Raw genomic sequence first — 16,100 nt, forward strand, 5'->3', positions numbered from 1 at the left:
CTCCTGGAGAGGATTCAGACTTGGTCGGCAGCCTGCATCAGCTGCCTCCCAGCCTCCAAGGCCCAGGAGGGCTGAGCTTTGGGGCCGGCAGCTGAAGCCTGGAGATCTTCAGCGTGTTGGGCCAGCTACCAGCACTTACCCAGGCAGGATCTCTCACCAGGTGCCCCAGCCCCAGCCTCCTAATCAGACAGAGGCAGGCAGGGAGGGTGTGGCTGGGCAGGCAGGGCCGGGCTGGGCTGGGCTGGGCTGGGCTGGGCAGCCTGGGCAGGGGCGCAGCCCTGCACTGTCCACCATTTTCAGAGGCGCCCCAGGTGCCAAGCCTCCCGAAGCTTCTCTGGGCCCAGCTGAGGTAAGGGGGGAGCAGAGGAGGGGCCCCCCTGGAGGTGCCCTGGGGTGACACATGGCTGGGTTGGAAGCCTCCATGCTCCTGGTCCACTTCTCCCATGTGAGACTGTCTGAGCCTTCATTTTCTCCACTGCAAATGAGGATCAAACAGCTCCAAGCTCATGGGTGGGGTTGCTGGGAGAGTTCCGGGCAGTGGTCAAGTGCAGAAGAGCCTTCCTATGAGGACAGACTCCTGCTGCTTAAAAATAGCAGGAAAATGAGGCCGGAAGGGGTAGGGGGTGTGTGGGGTTACTCTGAGTCAGGGGCCCAGCCAGGCTCCTAGTTCCAGTGGGTGGTCTTCAGGGGAAAGGGCCAGTGCCTAGTCCTGCCCCTGGGGGCTGGTGAGGGGATGGTCTCAGGGGTCTGTGGTTTAGGCCATTGCCTGACAAGGTCTCCTCCATATGTCCCGGCCCCTGCAAAGGTGGGGCAGTATTAAGTGGGTCAGTGCAAGGAAATGTGTGGGGCAGGTGCTCCGTCAACTTTAGTAGTTGCTGCTGGTGCTAGGGGTATTGTCCCCTGGAACAGGAGGGGCCAGGGACGCCTCCTGACCATCAGATCAGATGGCTTCAGACCCTGGGCTGGCCCTCCAACCTTCGTAGCTCACTTGGCCTCTGCAGGGACTGGGGTGTGAAGGGGCCAGTCTGGGGCTGGGGTGGCAGCTTCTTCTGGGACCCCACCCAGGGCCTGGGGGTCCTTTCACCCTGGGATGGTGGAGACAAGGTGAGGTCTGGCACCCTCAAATGTCAGGTCTACTGGATCCCTCAGATGAAGAAACCAGGCATGGGGGAGGTTTGGTGGCTGTGGGAAGGTGGGGAACTGGAAGGCAGGGGTGTTGGGGACACTGTGGGTAGACTGGAGGGGGAACAAAGATGCTGCGAGGGGGACAAGGACATGGGGGACAAGGACGTTGTGCACCGGGCATGGGGAGGACAAGGACGCAGGAGGAACAAGGGCGCTGCGCGCACGGGCCACCGGCTCCGGGGACCGGAACGTTGCGTGCACGGAATGCTCGGGCGAGGGCCGGCGGGCAGCCCGGGCGCCTTTGGGGGAGGACCGTCGCGCGGCAACGCCGGGAGCGGACGGAAATGAGGCTCGTGTCCCGCGGCGCCGCCGAGGCGGGGCTGGGGGCCGCGAGCGCCGCTGTTCGCCCGGGCCCGCCCGACGCGGTCCCCAACCCCATCCCGACCCCGCCAGCTGAGGGCGCGGACCCGGGGAGCAGCCGGTGAGCAATCGGGGGGCGGGCCGGCGTTCTTGCGGTGCGACCTTGGGGAGCCGCCCCCTCCGGGCTGTGGGCCCCGACTCTTGCCGCGGCGGCCACGGGAGCAGGCCCAGGAGCCCGAGGGTCTCCGGAGCCTCCTCCCGGAGGCGGCGCAGGCCTTTTGCCTCTCGGAGCCTTTATTTCCTCATCTGTAAAATGGGGACGCCACCGGCCGCTGGCCGCTGGCCGCTGGCCTCCGGCCAGGGTGGGCCTGAGACTTGGGAGGGCAGTGAGGACCCGCCAGCCCCTGCAGGAGCCCGCCCGCCCTCCCAGCCCCGAGTTTGTGGCCGGGCCGCGTGGATGCCCTGGCGGGGAGTCTGGACCCCCGCCCTGTGGGGTGAAGGGCGGCCGGCCGGTTCCTTCTGGCCCACCCCAACCCGGGTCCCTCTGTGGACCCTTTGGAAGGGCATTCATGGTCAATGGAACTGGCTGTCAGAGCTTTACAGTTGTTCCTGACTGCAGTACAGGGCAAAAACCAGAGCCCTAGATTCGTGTCCATTTTTCTGAAATGAGAGAGGGGAAGAGCATTCTTTACTGAATGCTTGTTGTTTTTTAAACACAAACACATGGAGTAACAATGAATTCTTGTGAGCTACTGAGGAGCGGTGACCAGGAGGCTCCGCAGAGGACGGTTTTAGCCAGTGAGATGTCCCTGGCCAGTCATAACTGGGCTTTTGCCCTGAATCAGTTCTTGTGGAGGATGACAGGATGTCCACTTCACAAGGTAGATGGTTGAGTTCAGGTTATGTGGGGAGGGTCGTTCTAGTGACTGCATGGCCTGACTGATCTGGAATGGGCTGAGTCACAGGGAACCAGGTGTCATTCATAACAGAGGCAGCTTTCCCAGGCCTGTGCCCTTGTTTTTGTCACAGTCTTTAAAGATGCACACGGCCCCGTGTTACTGCCCCGCTTTCTCCCATCTGCACCTCTGCTATCGATTGCCTCCTCTTTCATCTTTTCCTGGCTGTCTGATCTGAGCAGACTTCTTTGTGTTGGTCACTCCCAGAGGCTGAGGTAGGGGTGGGGATGGGAACTTACCCCGTGATTTAAGAGTTCTCTCTCACTACCCCACAGATGGGAACACCAACCTCTGCCCTCCGCTCTTCCCCAGACATGAGGAGCTTTCTTTTTTTCTTTAAGGTAAACTTTGTAGATGAAGCATAAAACACACAAAGAAAGTGCACAGATCGTATGTGTACAGCTCAGTGAATTTTCTGAAAGTGAACCCACCGTGTAACCAGCTTCGCCCAGAGCATCTGCTCACTGTTAGGCCAGTTGTGTTTATTTTCTGACAGTAGCTCTGGGCAGTTTTCCTTAGCTCCTGTGAAAGGAGTCCCTGAGCAGGGTGTGATTGTGTCATTTGGCTGAGCTGGTGGGTCCCGACAGGCTGGTGCTGAGAGGCTTGGACCATGATGGCTGGTCCCCCATGGTGGTCACCAAGCGAGATGTACTGGGATCCTCACAGGCAGAATTGCTCTGTGCCTCTCACGATGCCTGTGCAGAAGTGTCAGGAAGACAAGGTGGTCCTTGATGCCCTTGCTGATGGCCACAGGAACTTAGCCCCGGGGCTGCCTTTGGGCTCCAGGCTTTCCCCTGCTGACACCCATGTTGCCTGCCCTCTCTGGTCTCTGGGGGGGAGGGGCATTTGGGAGTCCAGCTGCTGCTGGACTCAGAGGGACGCTTTTCAGTCAAAACCCACAGGTGGGAGAAGCCTCGCCCCTCCAGCCCCGCTCTGGACTGCAGGGGAGGAAAGCAGCTTCACCAGTTGTCTTTTTTTTTTTTTTTAATTAATTTATTTATTTTTTGGCTACGTTGGGTCTTCGTTGCTGTGGGCGGACTTTCTCTAGTTGCAGCGAGTGGGGGTTACTCTTCGTTGCGGTGTATGGGCTTCTCATTGCAGTGGCGTCTTGTTGCAGAGCATGGGCTCTAGGCGCGTGGGCTTCAGTAGTTGTGACACACGGGCCTAGTTGCTCTGAGGCATGTGGGGTCTTCCCAGACCAGGGCTCGAACCCGTGTCCCCTGCATTGGCAGGCGGATTCTTAACCACTGCGCCACCATAGAAGTCCTACCAGTTGCCTCTTAAGCCCTGGGCATTTGAGGCCCCTTCCAGAGCCCCCCTGACCCTCAGGAAAGGGCTCCTCCCTCAATGTCGCACCTCCCCAACATGTGCGTCCCTCTCTGTCCCCCTCTCTCCGAGGGCCTGTTGAGCACTGGGGCCTGGAGGGCCAGGCTCTGTCTGGGGCCTGTGTCCCTCCCTCAGGTGTAGCTCCAACTTGGGGGCCTTAGCTCAGGGCAGCTGCTCTGCCCTTTGTGCTGACACAGCGGGGTCGTTAGTGTCTAGGAAAGGGCGAGCTCCAAGGTGAACCCTCACCAAGGTGAACCTCCTGCCCGTCAGGCCCTGTCTAGGAGTGCTCAGGTGGGAAATGAGGTGCTTACTGAGAATCCACATCCGCAGTGAGCTGACTCCTGTGCAAGGCAGGGCTCACAGTCCCGCAGGATTCAGGAATCGCAGCTGCTCGGGGATGTCCTTGCTGCTCAGAGGTCCTGGGAAGGCTGGTGTCCCCTCAGCCATTCTCCAGGGCTGGAGAACTTCTCCCACCCCCATTTCTAGAACACTACCTGGTTGGGGGAATAGGTAGTCCTGAAGGAGGTGCTCAGCTGTGACAAGAGGATGGGGCTCCCAGGGAAGGATGGGCACAGCCGCAGGCTGGAGGGTTGGGGTAGAAGCAGAAGCCCCATGGAGCTGAACCTGTTCCCTGAGCACCAAGCCTCCCCCAGGGGGCTCACTGGGAAGGGAGGTGGGCTTTGGCACCAGGCATGTCCCCAGGCATCTTCTGGGGCACCTGTACCAATGCCCACAGCTGCCAGCAGTGTGCACGCGTCTGATTTCCCTCAGCTCAGCGGCAATTTGTTTAAATGTTCATCTTTATTCTTGCCAGCTTAGTAAGTAAATCAAGGTTTGTTAGATTTTTAATTTAAATTACTTTAATTGTTAATGAGATTGTAGATTTTTCCATGTGCTATACATCAAAAACTAATCAGTTCCCTAAAAACAAAAATTAAACACTTGGGGCTTCCCTGGTGGCGCAGTGGTTGAGAATCTGCCTGCTAGTGCGGGGGGCACGGGTTCGAGCCCTGGTCTGGGAGGATCCCACATGCCGCGGAGCAGCTGGGCCCGTGAGCCACAACTACTGAGCCTGCGCGTCTGGAGCCTGTGCTCCGCAACGGGAGAGGCCGCGATAGTGAAGAGGCCTGCGCACCGCGATGAAGAGTGGCCCCCGCTTGCCGCAACTAGAGAAAGCCCTTGCGCAGAAACGAAGACCCAACACAGCCAAAAATAAATATAAAAATAAATAAATAAAAGATTACTATTAAAAAAAAAAAAAAATTAAACCCTTGTGCTCAACCCAGCACAGCCTGTGAGTGGTGCTGAGCAGGTCACGTGACCTCACCTGTATCAGCCTGCCTGTGTCTGGAGTGAGGAAGCGTTGCCCTCCCTCAGGGTAGGGGTGGGAGTGGCCTGGGCCTGTACTCACAGCAGCCAGGGGCAGAGATGGACAGCCGGGCCCCCCTGCCAGCCTCGTGACCAGACCCAAAGCTGGGTCGCCCCCACCTGTGGGCCCAGTGGCCACGTGGATGTGTCTGTCAGGGCCACCTGTTGGCCAGGACCTGCAGCCCCGGCACTGCCAGCCACCCCGGGTCCTCGGGTCACAGTGGCAGCGGCAGCAGCTCTGAGCTGAGCCCCTCCTCTCTTCCAGCGGCCCTGGCATGGTGCTCAAGGCCTTCTTCCCCACGTGCTGTGCCTCGGCGGACAGCGGCCTCCTGGTTGGACGGTGGGTCCCGGAGCAGAGCAGTGCCGTGGTCCTGGCTGTGGTGCACTTTCCCTTCATCCCCATCCAGGTCAAGGAGCTCCTGGCCCAGGTGCAGCAGGCCAGTCAGGTGGGCGTGACTGTGCTGGGCACCTGGTGCCACCGCCGGCAGGAGCCGGAGGAGAGCCTGGGCCACTTCCTGGAGGGCCTGGGTGCCATCTTCTCCCACAAGCCCTGGTTCCAGCTATGCCGGGAGAGAGGCAGCAAGTCCTGGAGCTGCAAGGCCACCCACTGGCAGGGGCCCGCCTCCCCTGCCGCCTCTGGCGAGGACCAGGTCATGCTTATCTTCTACGACCAGCGCAAGGTGCTGCTGTCCCAACTGCACCCACCCACAGTCCTGCCCGACCGCCAGGCTGGGGACACCACAGCCAGCGCGGGGGGCCTGGCTGCTGTCTTTGACACAGTGGCGCGTAGCGAGGCACTCTTCCAAAGTGACCGGTTCGATGAGGGCCCCGTGCGGCTGAGCCACTGGCAGTCGGAGGGCGTGGAGGCCAGCATCCTCGTGGAGCTGGCCAAGTGGGCAGCAGGGCCTGTCTGCCTGCTTCTGGCCTGCCTGCTGTCTCTTGTCTCGGCTGCCAGCGCCTGTCGGTAGGTGCCCCTGGGCCAGGCGAGGGAGAGTCGGGCCCCTGAGGCCTAGGCCCACCCCTTGGTGTGCAGGGGTCATGGAGGCCCAGATGGCCCTTCTGAGGCTCACAGCTGCCCCCTGCACCCCGGCTCTCATCCCACGCTCCCTCCCCACTGTAGCTCAGAGGATACCCTAGTGGTGGTTTCCGTTCTGGTGCCCCTCGCTCCTGTGGCAAAGCTAGGCTTCCTGGAAGCCCCTGTGGTTGCGTGGGACACACTGAGTAGGGATACATGGTGACCCTCAGACAGCTCAGGCCTCTGAGCTCAGCTCTCTGAAAGGAGAATTAGATGATGAACAGACCCGGGTTGTTGCTGCGCAGGGGCCACTGTTTGCCTTGCTGGGGAGTTGCTTGTCCTCCTGCAGACCCACAGGCCCACCTGCTTCCCTGGCCCCGGCCTCGCAGGAGAGGCAGCCCTGGGAGGCTGTGGGACAGCATCCACTCGCTGTCTGGGGGGCTGGGGGCGTGGTCCCCAGCCTGGGCCGCTCTCTGGAATTACCGGAACACTCCTGGCTGCGGGCCTGGTTGAGGGATTTGTAAAAGCCCCTGGGGGCCCTGGGGATGCTGGGGCAGCACGCGGGTGTTCTGGCGAGTTAGCCATAGGACCCTCTCTCTGTGAGAAGCCACCTCCCTGGTGGCACCACCTGGTACGGGACAACTGTGCTGCATCTTCAGGTCCAGGGGTTCGGCTGTCAGGTTTGGGGACTGGCCTCGCCGGCTCACCAGGGGCTCTGGGAGCGCTTGGGCCTGTCCCTGCAAAGAGACCCCAGCAGCTATGTGCGCACACCACCTTGGGCTGTGGGGGCTGCTGGGTATCCTGACCTGCGTGGTGGGTTTCAGAGCTTCACAGCCCCTTGGAATGAATCGTGTGAAAGTGTGTCTGGGCCTGGGTGCAACTTTGGGAGAAGTTCCTTTTGTCAGCTCTCAAAGAATGCAAGAAAGGTTTTGAACCGCTCGAGTGCCCTGAATCCCGATCTGCCCCTTAGGTAGGCAGGTGCTGGCTCTTGGCAGAGGTCAGGAGCCCTGTGACGTCCATGTGGGGCATGGCTGTTGCTGCCCAGGGCTGGCCTGAACCTCGGGGAGACCCTGCATGAGGGTCTCTGCAGCCCATGCGAGGCTGCCTTCCACTGGACTGGAACGGGGGGTGCAGTGCGGACCACACTTCACTCTTGGAATTGGGTCAGAGTGGCTTGGCTGAGGACAGAAGCTTCAAACCTTCAAGGTCAAGACCTCCTTCCTCCCGAGGGCCTGAGCGTGGTCATCTGGCGGCTCTGCACTTTGCACGAGCCCTTTAGGTCCCTCCTGCCGGCAGCGGGACTCTGGGTGGGAGCCAGGCTCTGAGTTGCCATTGGACGCTTTCTCCACCTTTGCTTGAGAACATCTCCCCTCAGTGCCTGCATGTCTGTGAAGTGTCTGGTGCTTTCTTTGCTGCGTGAGAGATCAGTCTCGTTGGGCAGTCAGGTCAGCTGAAACCCTCAACACAGACACCCGTCCGGCAGGCACTCAGCTTCAGTGCCTGGAGTCAGCACCTTGCGTTCCCAGTTGATGGTCGTGAGCGACCGCAACCCCCGCTGGGCTGCCCACCTGGGTCCTCCCCCCGTGTCCCCGCCCTGCTGAGTTCAGGAGTGTGGCTACTGGTATTTGGGGCTATCAGGGCCCTTCCTCTCTGCACGTTGAGGGATATTGGCCACGGCTGAGATGGCCCTCCCTCCCTGGCGGGCAGAAGAACCCCAGAGGACCCGGAGGCCCATCCTTCTACCCTCCTCCGCAGGGTGTTCAAGCTGTGGCCACTGTCCTTCATCTGGAGCAAACTCTCCACATGCGAGCAGCTCAGGCACCGGCTGGAGCAGCTCACACTCATCTTCAGCACCCGGAAGGCTAAGAACCCCGCCCAGCTGATGAGGTGAGGGGCCTGCCCTGGTCTCCACAGTGGCCAGACGCGCCATGGGCCCAGCCCCTTCCCCACAGCAGGCCTGCCCAAGCTGACCCTTCCCAGCCACGCCACCCTCACCACTCGCTCCTGTTGGACCCCTCCTTCCAGGAAAGCCAACATGCTTGTCTCTGTGCTCCTGGATGTGGCCCTTGGCCTCATGCTGCTGTCCTGGCTCCACAGGAAGGACCTCATCGGGCAGCTGGCTGATGCCCTCATCCCTGTGGCTGACGTGAGTTGGCTGAGGTGTACTTGAACACCTGTTTCCCAGGGTTGGGGGGCAGGACCCTTCCTGGGGGCAGCAGAGGCCCCTCAGCCAGCCAGAGCAGCTCACCCCTGACCCCAGACAAGTCCTCTAGGAGCTGCTGTGTCTTACAGAATAGGTGGGGCTGTGTAGACCCGGGCCCTCCAGCTCCTGGCCTCTTCCTGAAGGTGGCCTGTTTGGAGCCCCCTTGTGTTGGAGATTTTAGGGGGAGCCACCTCCCTGCCAGGCTGAGTGTCATGGCATCCCCATTGCCTCCCCACCGTGCATGACCATTTCTGCTCTCCTGGCTCTTCGGGGTGGCTCACTTTCGGCCTGGGCGCTCTGCACAGTCAGCGTCACAGAGACCTTGTGTGCGTCCAGGTGTCTGTGTGGTCGAGCTCAGCCTCCCACCCTGCTCCTAGCACCAATTCTGCAGCTCCCATGCTGAGAGCCAGAGGCACCAGCTCATCGGCTGTGCTCCTGAACTTGCCCTGCACAGTCTGTGCACCATTCCCGGGGCCTGGGCACCGCCCCAGCCTCCTCTCCCTTCCACAGTCATTCTCCCACTGTCTGTCCATGCTGGCTCTGAGCCTTCGTCTTCTCTGCCTCCTTCGGAGGCCCTCTCACTTCTGTTGGGAGATTGTCTTCTTGCCTAGGGCAGCCCCTCTGGTCCCTCAGTGCCCCACCCCCCGCCCCCTCTGCCCAGGCCTCTGTGGGGCTCCTGGCCCTGGGTGTGGTAGAGCGGCTGCGGCCTGGCTGCGAGGTCCTTGTGGGCTCAGCCGCTGCCTGCTGTCATCAGCGTCCAGGCACAAGTGTGCACTGGGCCTGCTTGTGGCCAGGCCAGGACCCTGCAGGCAGGAGCGCCTACAGGCCAAGAGTCCCATAGCTTCTCAGGGAGGTCTGGCCCAGGAGGGAGGAGGGAGGACCCAGGGGCTGGGGAGGGGGCTTGGCTGCTTCGCCCTGCTCATCCATGCTCTGCCTTTTGGCCAGCTTCATCCTAGGCCTCCCTTTTGCAAAATTGCTCAGAAATATAAATATTTAATTTAAAAATGAAAGCCTCTTCCTGCCGCCAAGCTCTTATCCTTTAAATATTAAATAAGATCTATTTATAAAGAACATTCTGTTCCCCTTCTCACTGCTCCTGACACGGCAGAGGCCTTCACCCAGGGTTGGGAAAGGCCTGCATTGGTATGTGGGAGGGAGGTGGCAGACTGTGGGGCAGGGATGTCGGTCCTGTGGCCTCAGTGTTGGTGATGAGGCTAGGAGTCCTGCAGGCCTGCCCCCCAGGGCTGGCACAGCTTTCCTCCTGGGGCGGCCAGGACAGTAGTTGGCCTCGCTGCTTGCTTGTGAGGGTCCCTGTGCTATCTCTGGGACTCACTTGACATTGTTCATCCCTCTGCGGGACCCTCCAGCACCCACCTCCGCCCCGCCCGCCTGCTACGGGGGCCCCTGATGGGCTTGACCCCCTCACTCTCACTCAGGGTCACCCAGATGGGTAACCGGTGTGGGGCCAGTTGATGGACGGTGTGGCCCTCATGTGTCCTCGCAGCACGTGGCCGAGGAGCTCCAGCATCTGCTACAGTGGCTGATGGGCGCACCCGCTGGGCTCAAGATGAACCGGGCTCTGGACCAGGTGCTGGGCCGCTTCTTCCTGTACCACATCCACCTGTGGATCAGTGAGTGCCAGCGGTCAGGCGGGCCGCCTCGGGGTTTCACCCAGCCCCACTGACCCACACCTTGGCTCCTGAAGCCCGTGCCCCCAGGGACACAGACCCTGGCTGAGGTGGGGCAGTGGGGCCCAGCCAGGCCCTGTCCCCTTGGTCTCTGCTTCCTGTTGACCCAGCATCCCGTGTGTGGAGCCTTGCTGTGCTGTGCTGGCCACTCACAGTTTCCAGAAGCTTGGGGCAGCCATCCTCATGGTGGACTTGGGGGGACCAGGACCTCCCTGGGCTCCCCCCTCAAGGCTGACCCCCATCCCACCAGGCTACATCCACCTCATGTCCCCCTTCATTGAGCGCATCCTGTGGCACGTGGGCCTCTCAGCCTGCCTGGGCCTGACGGTCGCCCTGTCCATCCTCTCAGACATCGTAGCCCTCCTCACCTTCCACATCTACTGCTTCTATGTCTATGGCGCCAGGTGGGTGTGCAACCCCCCACCCCTGCGGGCTGACCCAGTGCAGCCCCCCAAGCCCTGGGCACCACAGACAGGCTTCCGGGGCCGGGTGGGCATGGGGTCACCAGCCCAGCTCTGATGGTACCACGTCCTGCAGGCTATACTGCCTGAAGATCCATGGCCTGTCCTCACTCTGGCGCCTGTTCCGAGGGAAGAAGTGGAATGTTCTGCGCCAGCGCGTGGACTCCTGCTCCTATGACCTGGACCAGGTACTGGCTCCAGCTCCAGTCCAGCTGCCCCTTCAGATGGGCCGGTGCAGCTGCTCAGGCACCACAAGGGGCAGCCTCACTCCTGTTCTTCAGGGCTCCGGGGTGTGCGGGGAGCTGCAAGGGGTAGGGTGTATGCGGGGCCTCAGACAGGGCAGAACCTTGCCCAGGCAGGGATGGACCCTGCTCTCGGGAGGCCGCGGGGCTGCAGGCGCTTAAGGTGACCTCGCACGGGGCTTGGCTCTGGCTAGTCCCATTAGCTTGCTCAGACCTGACACGGGGACCCTGAGTGCTGCCTTCCAGGGCATGTTTTTTGCTGCCTAATTTTCACCACCCTCCTGTCTTTGGTGTACGGGCTGTATACCCTGTCAGCTGGTCTCCCCAACCCCTGTCACCCCACGCGTCACCGGGTCTGGAGGCAGGTGTCCCTCCCAGTACTGGAGAGAGCTGTCCTGAGCGGGCTTTCCCAAGTGGTCTCAGGAAGCCGGCAGGCATTCCACCTCTGCTCAATTACAGGACGGATTTGGTGGGATGGGTAGCAGGGGTGTGGCTAGTGCTGGCAGGGCTGTCGCCCAGCATGGGACTTTTGCTGATGCTGCGTCCTTTCTCCCTGTAGCTGTTCATCGGGACCTTGCTGTTCACCATCCTGGTCTTCCTTCTGCCCACCACGGCCCTGTACTACTTGGTGTTCACGCTGGTGAGCCAAGTGCTGTGTACCATGGGGGTGCTGGGCGTGTCACCTGGCCAGTGGACCTAGCCCACAGTGCTTGGAGTGGTGACTGCCAGCAGCTGTGGGCAGGTCGTCCATCCCTGCCGGCCACATGGGGTGTGGCTGTTTTGGACTCTGGGCAGTGTGTGCTGGCCCTGGAACAGGCAGGGGTCCCACCCGGGGGGGACACGACCCACTACTGCTCTGGGACACGCAGCTGGGTTCACGGAGGGCAGGGGTCTCCCGTGGTATGGGGGAGGCGAGCACAGACAGCAGGAGGGGAGTGGCCCCCAGGTGGCTGGGCTGAGGGCCCAGTGGCATGTTTCCCTGGGTTGGAGCACCACCTCCTCTGACCTGGCAGCAGGGCAGACCGCTCCAGCCTGTGGCTTCCCTGCCTCCCTGTGCTCAGGCCTCAGGTTCAGGGTGGGGTCCCTGCCCTCCTCTTGGGACCCGTCAGGCTGTTCTGCTCAGGGGCATGCAGTGTGGCTGTGGCGACAGTCCCAGGTCAGAGACCCTGAGCAGTGTCTGTGATGCAGCTCCGGCTCCTGGTGGTCACTGTGCAGGGCCTGATCCATCTGCTTGTGGACCTCATCAACTCCCTGCCGCTGTACTCACTCGGCCTCCGGCTCTGCCGGCCCTACAGGCTCGCAGGTAGGTCTGCGTGCTGGCTAGGTGGCGCACCTGTGGGCCCTGGATGCGGCAGTGTGTGGGGTGGGCAGGGAGGACAAGAGCCTGGTCCCGGGGTGTGAGCTGGAGGGAGAGGCCCCCCGCCCTCAGGTTCAGAGGCCGCACAGGTAGCCTTCCCGCCTCCTCAGCCTCCCCTGTGACGAGTGTGGACGTTTGCTCTGAGGTCTGTCTGCAGTAGTCCTGTAGGTGGTGCCTGAAAGTGGCTCAGAAAAGACGTATCTCGTGTGGTTGTGTGGAGCTGTGTGTGCCTGCTGGTGCCCCTCCTCCTGGAGGGGACCGGCCAGGGTGGAGGACGCCGGGCTGGCCAGAGCTGTGTGACAAGAGTGCCTCCCGCCCTGCCCCCGGCAGGCCACCACCTGCGGGGACAACACGCACCAGCCCAGCTGCTCCTGCCATCCCCTCTGCAGGCGATGCCCCTGTTTGCATGCTGACACCAGCCACAGGTTGGCCAGATGCCCCTGACGGGAGGCTGTCCCCACGGCAGGCCTAGGGAGGCCTGACCCAACTGGTCACTGAGTTGTGGGTTGGCTCATCCGGTTCAGGGGCTTTGAACATAACAGGAAACTTGAGGAGTTGCTGGCACGGCCCCTGAGCTGACCAGCATGCCCAGGTGGCCCTGGACTAGTTTGCAACCAGCAGCTCGGCCGCACGCCAGAGTTCACGGCTGCTGCTCCCAGCCAGTTCCGAGTCAGAAGACATGAATGTGCATGTTCCCTGGGCTTTGGGCCTTGAGTCTGCCCGCTGGATGTCCTCAAACCCTCTTTCCAAGCCACGTTCTCCACAGAACCCCAGGTGGCCCAGGCCAGGGGCCCATGTGTAGTGCTGCCCATGCTCCCTGGTCCCCCAGCCCCCACCCACACTTCAGCACGCCTGGAAGCAGGCAGGTGGAGAGCCCGGACCCGGCACCTTCCTCTCCCAGCCCTCAGCTCACGGCTAGAGCAGAGTCCTTTTAACTTCATATAAAAGGCCACAGATGCCGCCTCTTCTCTCCACCGAGTTTGCCTTGGGGCCTCTTCATCAATTGATAATTAGCTCCTGTTTCTTCTTTCAAGAACCTTCCGCCTTGGGAATCCCCAGGCTTGAGAGCCCACACCGCAGGCCAGAGTGTGGTGGGTCCCTGAGTCAGCCGTGCACACAGCAGTTGGAAGGCACTGAGATGCCAGCAGGGTGCCCACCACCCAGCAAGTGCCTCGTCCACTCTGGGAAAACCCCCATCCTACTCAGAAAGCAGCACAACCTGCCGGCTTTTCCCCGCCTGCCAGACCCACGGCTTTGGTCTCTCAGTGCAGTTCTGCAGGAGGCCCTGATGAGGGCTAGGCTGCAGCTCAAGGAGGCAGATGGGAAGGATGGGCTGGAGAGGCGAGCTGCTGCCCGGGCAGCCTGTAGCCCTCGGAGTGCCGCTCGGAGCAGGAGCGCTGGTGGGGGCGGCCTGCGGGGCCCTGGGAGCCCTGGAGGGCCACCCTCTCTCACGGGGACCTTGCTCTCCTTACAGCCGGTGTGAAGTTCCGAGTCCTGGAGCACAAGACTGGCAGGCCCCTCCGCCTCCTGATGCAGGTAAGGCCTCCACGCAGCTCTCATGCTGTTGCCCGCCATGAGGCCGCCCATGTTCTGAGGCATGTTCTGTGCCGCCCTGGGTGTGGGCCTCACGGGCCTGGGTGAGGTGCAGGCAGGAGGGCCCAGCACAGAGCGGAGGGGTGGGGCCCGGGGGAGGCTTGCCCACCCCCAAGGCCTCTGGGCACCATGATCCTCTGTGCCTGGAACCTCCCCCAGCAGGGCCCATGTATGGGGTCCCCTATGCTGTGCCAGACACCCTCAGCCACCCAGGGCACCTGCCTGCTGGGCCTGCATCCCTGTCTCCTGCCCTGGGCCCCTGGGCTTTCCTTCCAGGCAGAATAGCAGAGACTTGGCAAAGGCCTCGGGACACACCTGAGGCCTACTCTGTTGAGCTCCTTTATCTTAAGCAGTCTGGGGCCTGTCTTGTGGGAGGGAGCAGGCCAGGTGCCTGTGTTGCTGGATGCAGGTGTCCGGTTGGCCTGAGGGGAAGGTCAGATGCTGAGGCAGCCGGGCCCTGTGTGGTTTTCTCGGGAGTGTCCTGAGTCCCACTTGAGGAGGCTCCAGGGAGCTGAGTGAGTCCTGGAATGGAGGGGTCGGCGCCCTGCAGCCGGGCCAGAGCAGAGCACGCCTGACCGTGGCCCAAGCCTGCCTCCCAAGCCGCTCACCCTGACCCCCGTGTACCCCAAGCGAGAGCGCATCTGGCACAGAGCTGGCCCTGCCCCATGGTTGTCCAGCCCGGGGACCCCCCACGAAGGCCTGCCGGGCCTAGAGAGCTGGACTCCCAGGGAGTTGGGGGCTGTGTCCCAGCTGACCGCTGCCCTTGTGCTTCCAGATAAACCCCCTGCCCTACAGTCGCGTGGTGCACACCTACCGCCTCCCCACCTGTGGTTGCCACCCCAAGCACTCCTGGGGTTCCCTGTGCCGCAAGCTGTTCTTCGGGGAGCTCATCTACCCCTGGAGGCAGAGAGGGGACAAGCAGGCCTGAGGGACCCTGGCCACCAGCCCGCCCAGCACCACCTGCTCTTTGCCTTCCTGCCCCTGGTTGTCTGGGGCCTCTGCAGGCCCTGCCGGGGCCCTGCCCGTCGCATTTCCTCCTGACTTTGAGGTCGTGGGAGTGGTGAGCAGGAGGATGCGGGAACGGCCAGCCAGGCCAGCGGCCCACGCTCCAGCACCAGCACATTTGCCTCGGGAACCCCCTGCTGACCTGTTGTGATGGCACAGTTAACCTGGTGCACGCTGGCCCCCCAGGCCTATCCAGGAGCCCCGTCCTGCCCCCCACCCCAGTCTATACCCAGACCCTAGGAGGGGGTGCAGAGCCCTGCCTCTGCCCACCATGCCCGTTCCCAGTGGGGTGGGCTGGCAGGTCTTTCTGGCTGCTCACTGGCACCCCACCCTGTCATGGGGTGGAGGGGATCCTTCCCAGGGTGCACTCAAGTGTCCTTGAGACTCTGGCCCCCAAGCATCTCCTTCCCTGGGGGATGCCCTCCTGGGTCCCCAGTGCCTTCCAGCTGTCTCAATGGAGCCACAGCCTGCCAGTCTGGGGGATCCAAGCCACTGCTGACCCCCAGCACAGTCCAGCAGCTCCAGGAAGCTGGGCAGCAGCGCCCCTCACGCCCTGATTTGCACAGGGCTTGTTGATGCTCCTGGAGAGACTGCTCTGCAGGAGGAGCTGCCCTCAGGGCTTTGAGTGTCCCTGTGTGAAGCCAGGCCACATGGGGTGCCTGGAACTGTCAGCAGAGATCCACGCACCCGGCTGCCCTGTTCCTGCCCTGTACCCCTGCAAATCTTCCATCTCGCTCACTGGCTTCTCCTGGGCAGATGCTCCTGCAGCCCCCAGGGAGGGGCCCTAGCACTCAGGCTGCATCTGCCTGCTGGCCGCAGGCAGAATCTGAGTGTGGGTGTGAGCCCCAGAATCCCCAGGGGGAGGAAGCCTCAAGATGCGGGTGGCGTCACATACAGTGTGTCATCGTGGTGTTGGAGATGTTCATGCTGTAGGCGGCGGGGCAGCGCTCTCTGTCCATCCCAGGCACTTGGGACTGTCCACTTCTGTCACCCACGCTCCTTGGCTGTGGGCCACAGTGGGAGGGGGCCTGGGGGAGTCCCCACCAGCCCAGGGTCGGGCAGGAGGGGTACTGGCTCTGTCTTTTCTGCTGGGACAATAAAGCCTCCCACGTATTTGGAGTGTGCCGCTCTGCCTTCCCATCACCACGTGGGCAGTGGGTCTGGGGAGGCGCCCCTTCTCCTGGGGTGGCGGGACAGCTGGCCCCCACTGTTTGTCTTGAGATGACTACTATGCCTGTTTCCTGTTTGTTGCCAAGCTGCGGGGCACTGGGCTCCCTGTCCCCTAGAGCAGGCCTCTTTGCAGGTCTGGTGCGTGTGTACGTAGGCTCTGGCCCCTTGAAGATGTCCTTGTGTGGATGGATGGACGCAGGGCCACTTGCTTTCCAGTTTTGGCCTTGCTGT

General features: G+C 62.1%; 1 protein-coding gene across 3 annotated transcripts; it reads left to right on the forward strand.

Annotated features, from left to right (window-relative positions):
* The first annotated feature begins 272 nt into the window (after positions 1-272).
* PIGQ (phosphatidylinositol glycan anchor biosynthesis class Q) lies at positions 273-15,812 on the forward strand. Of its 3 annotated transcripts, XM_061208589.1 has the most exons (12): positions 1,521-1,606; positions 2,717-2,782; positions 5,401-6,099; positions 7,906-8,037; positions 8,176-8,296; positions 9,858-9,984; positions 10,292-10,445; positions 10,579-10,690; positions 11,304-11,384; positions 11,933-12,047; positions 13,576-13,637; positions 14,470-15,812. In XM_061208589.1, exons 3-12 carry the CDS (start codon positions 5,411-5,413, stop codon positions 14,620-14,622), a joined length of 1,746 nt encoding a protein of 581 aa, XP_061064572.1. In that variant the 5' UTR covers positions 1,521-1,606; positions 2,717-2,782; positions 5,401-5,410; the 3' UTR covers positions 14,623-15,812. The 3 variants fall into 3 exon arrangements, with proteins under 3 accessions (XP_061064571.1, XP_061064570.1, XP_061064572.1); XM_061208588.1 differs by lacking the exons at positions 1,521-1,606; positions 2,717-2,782 and adding an exon at positions 273-349; XM_061208587.1 differs by lacking the exon at positions 2,717-2,782 and having other exon boundaries at positions 1,454-1,606.
* Positions 15,813-16,100: the final 288 nt, after the last annotated feature.

The sequence above is a fragment of the Eubalaena glacialis genome, chromosome 13 (genome assembly GCF_028564815.1).
Source record: "Eubalaena glacialis isolate mEubGla1 chromosome 13, mEubGla1.1.hap2.+ XY, whole genome shotgun sequence".
NCBI lineage: Eukaryota > Metazoa > Chordata > Mammalia > Artiodactyla > Balaenidae > Eubalaena > Eubalaena glacialis.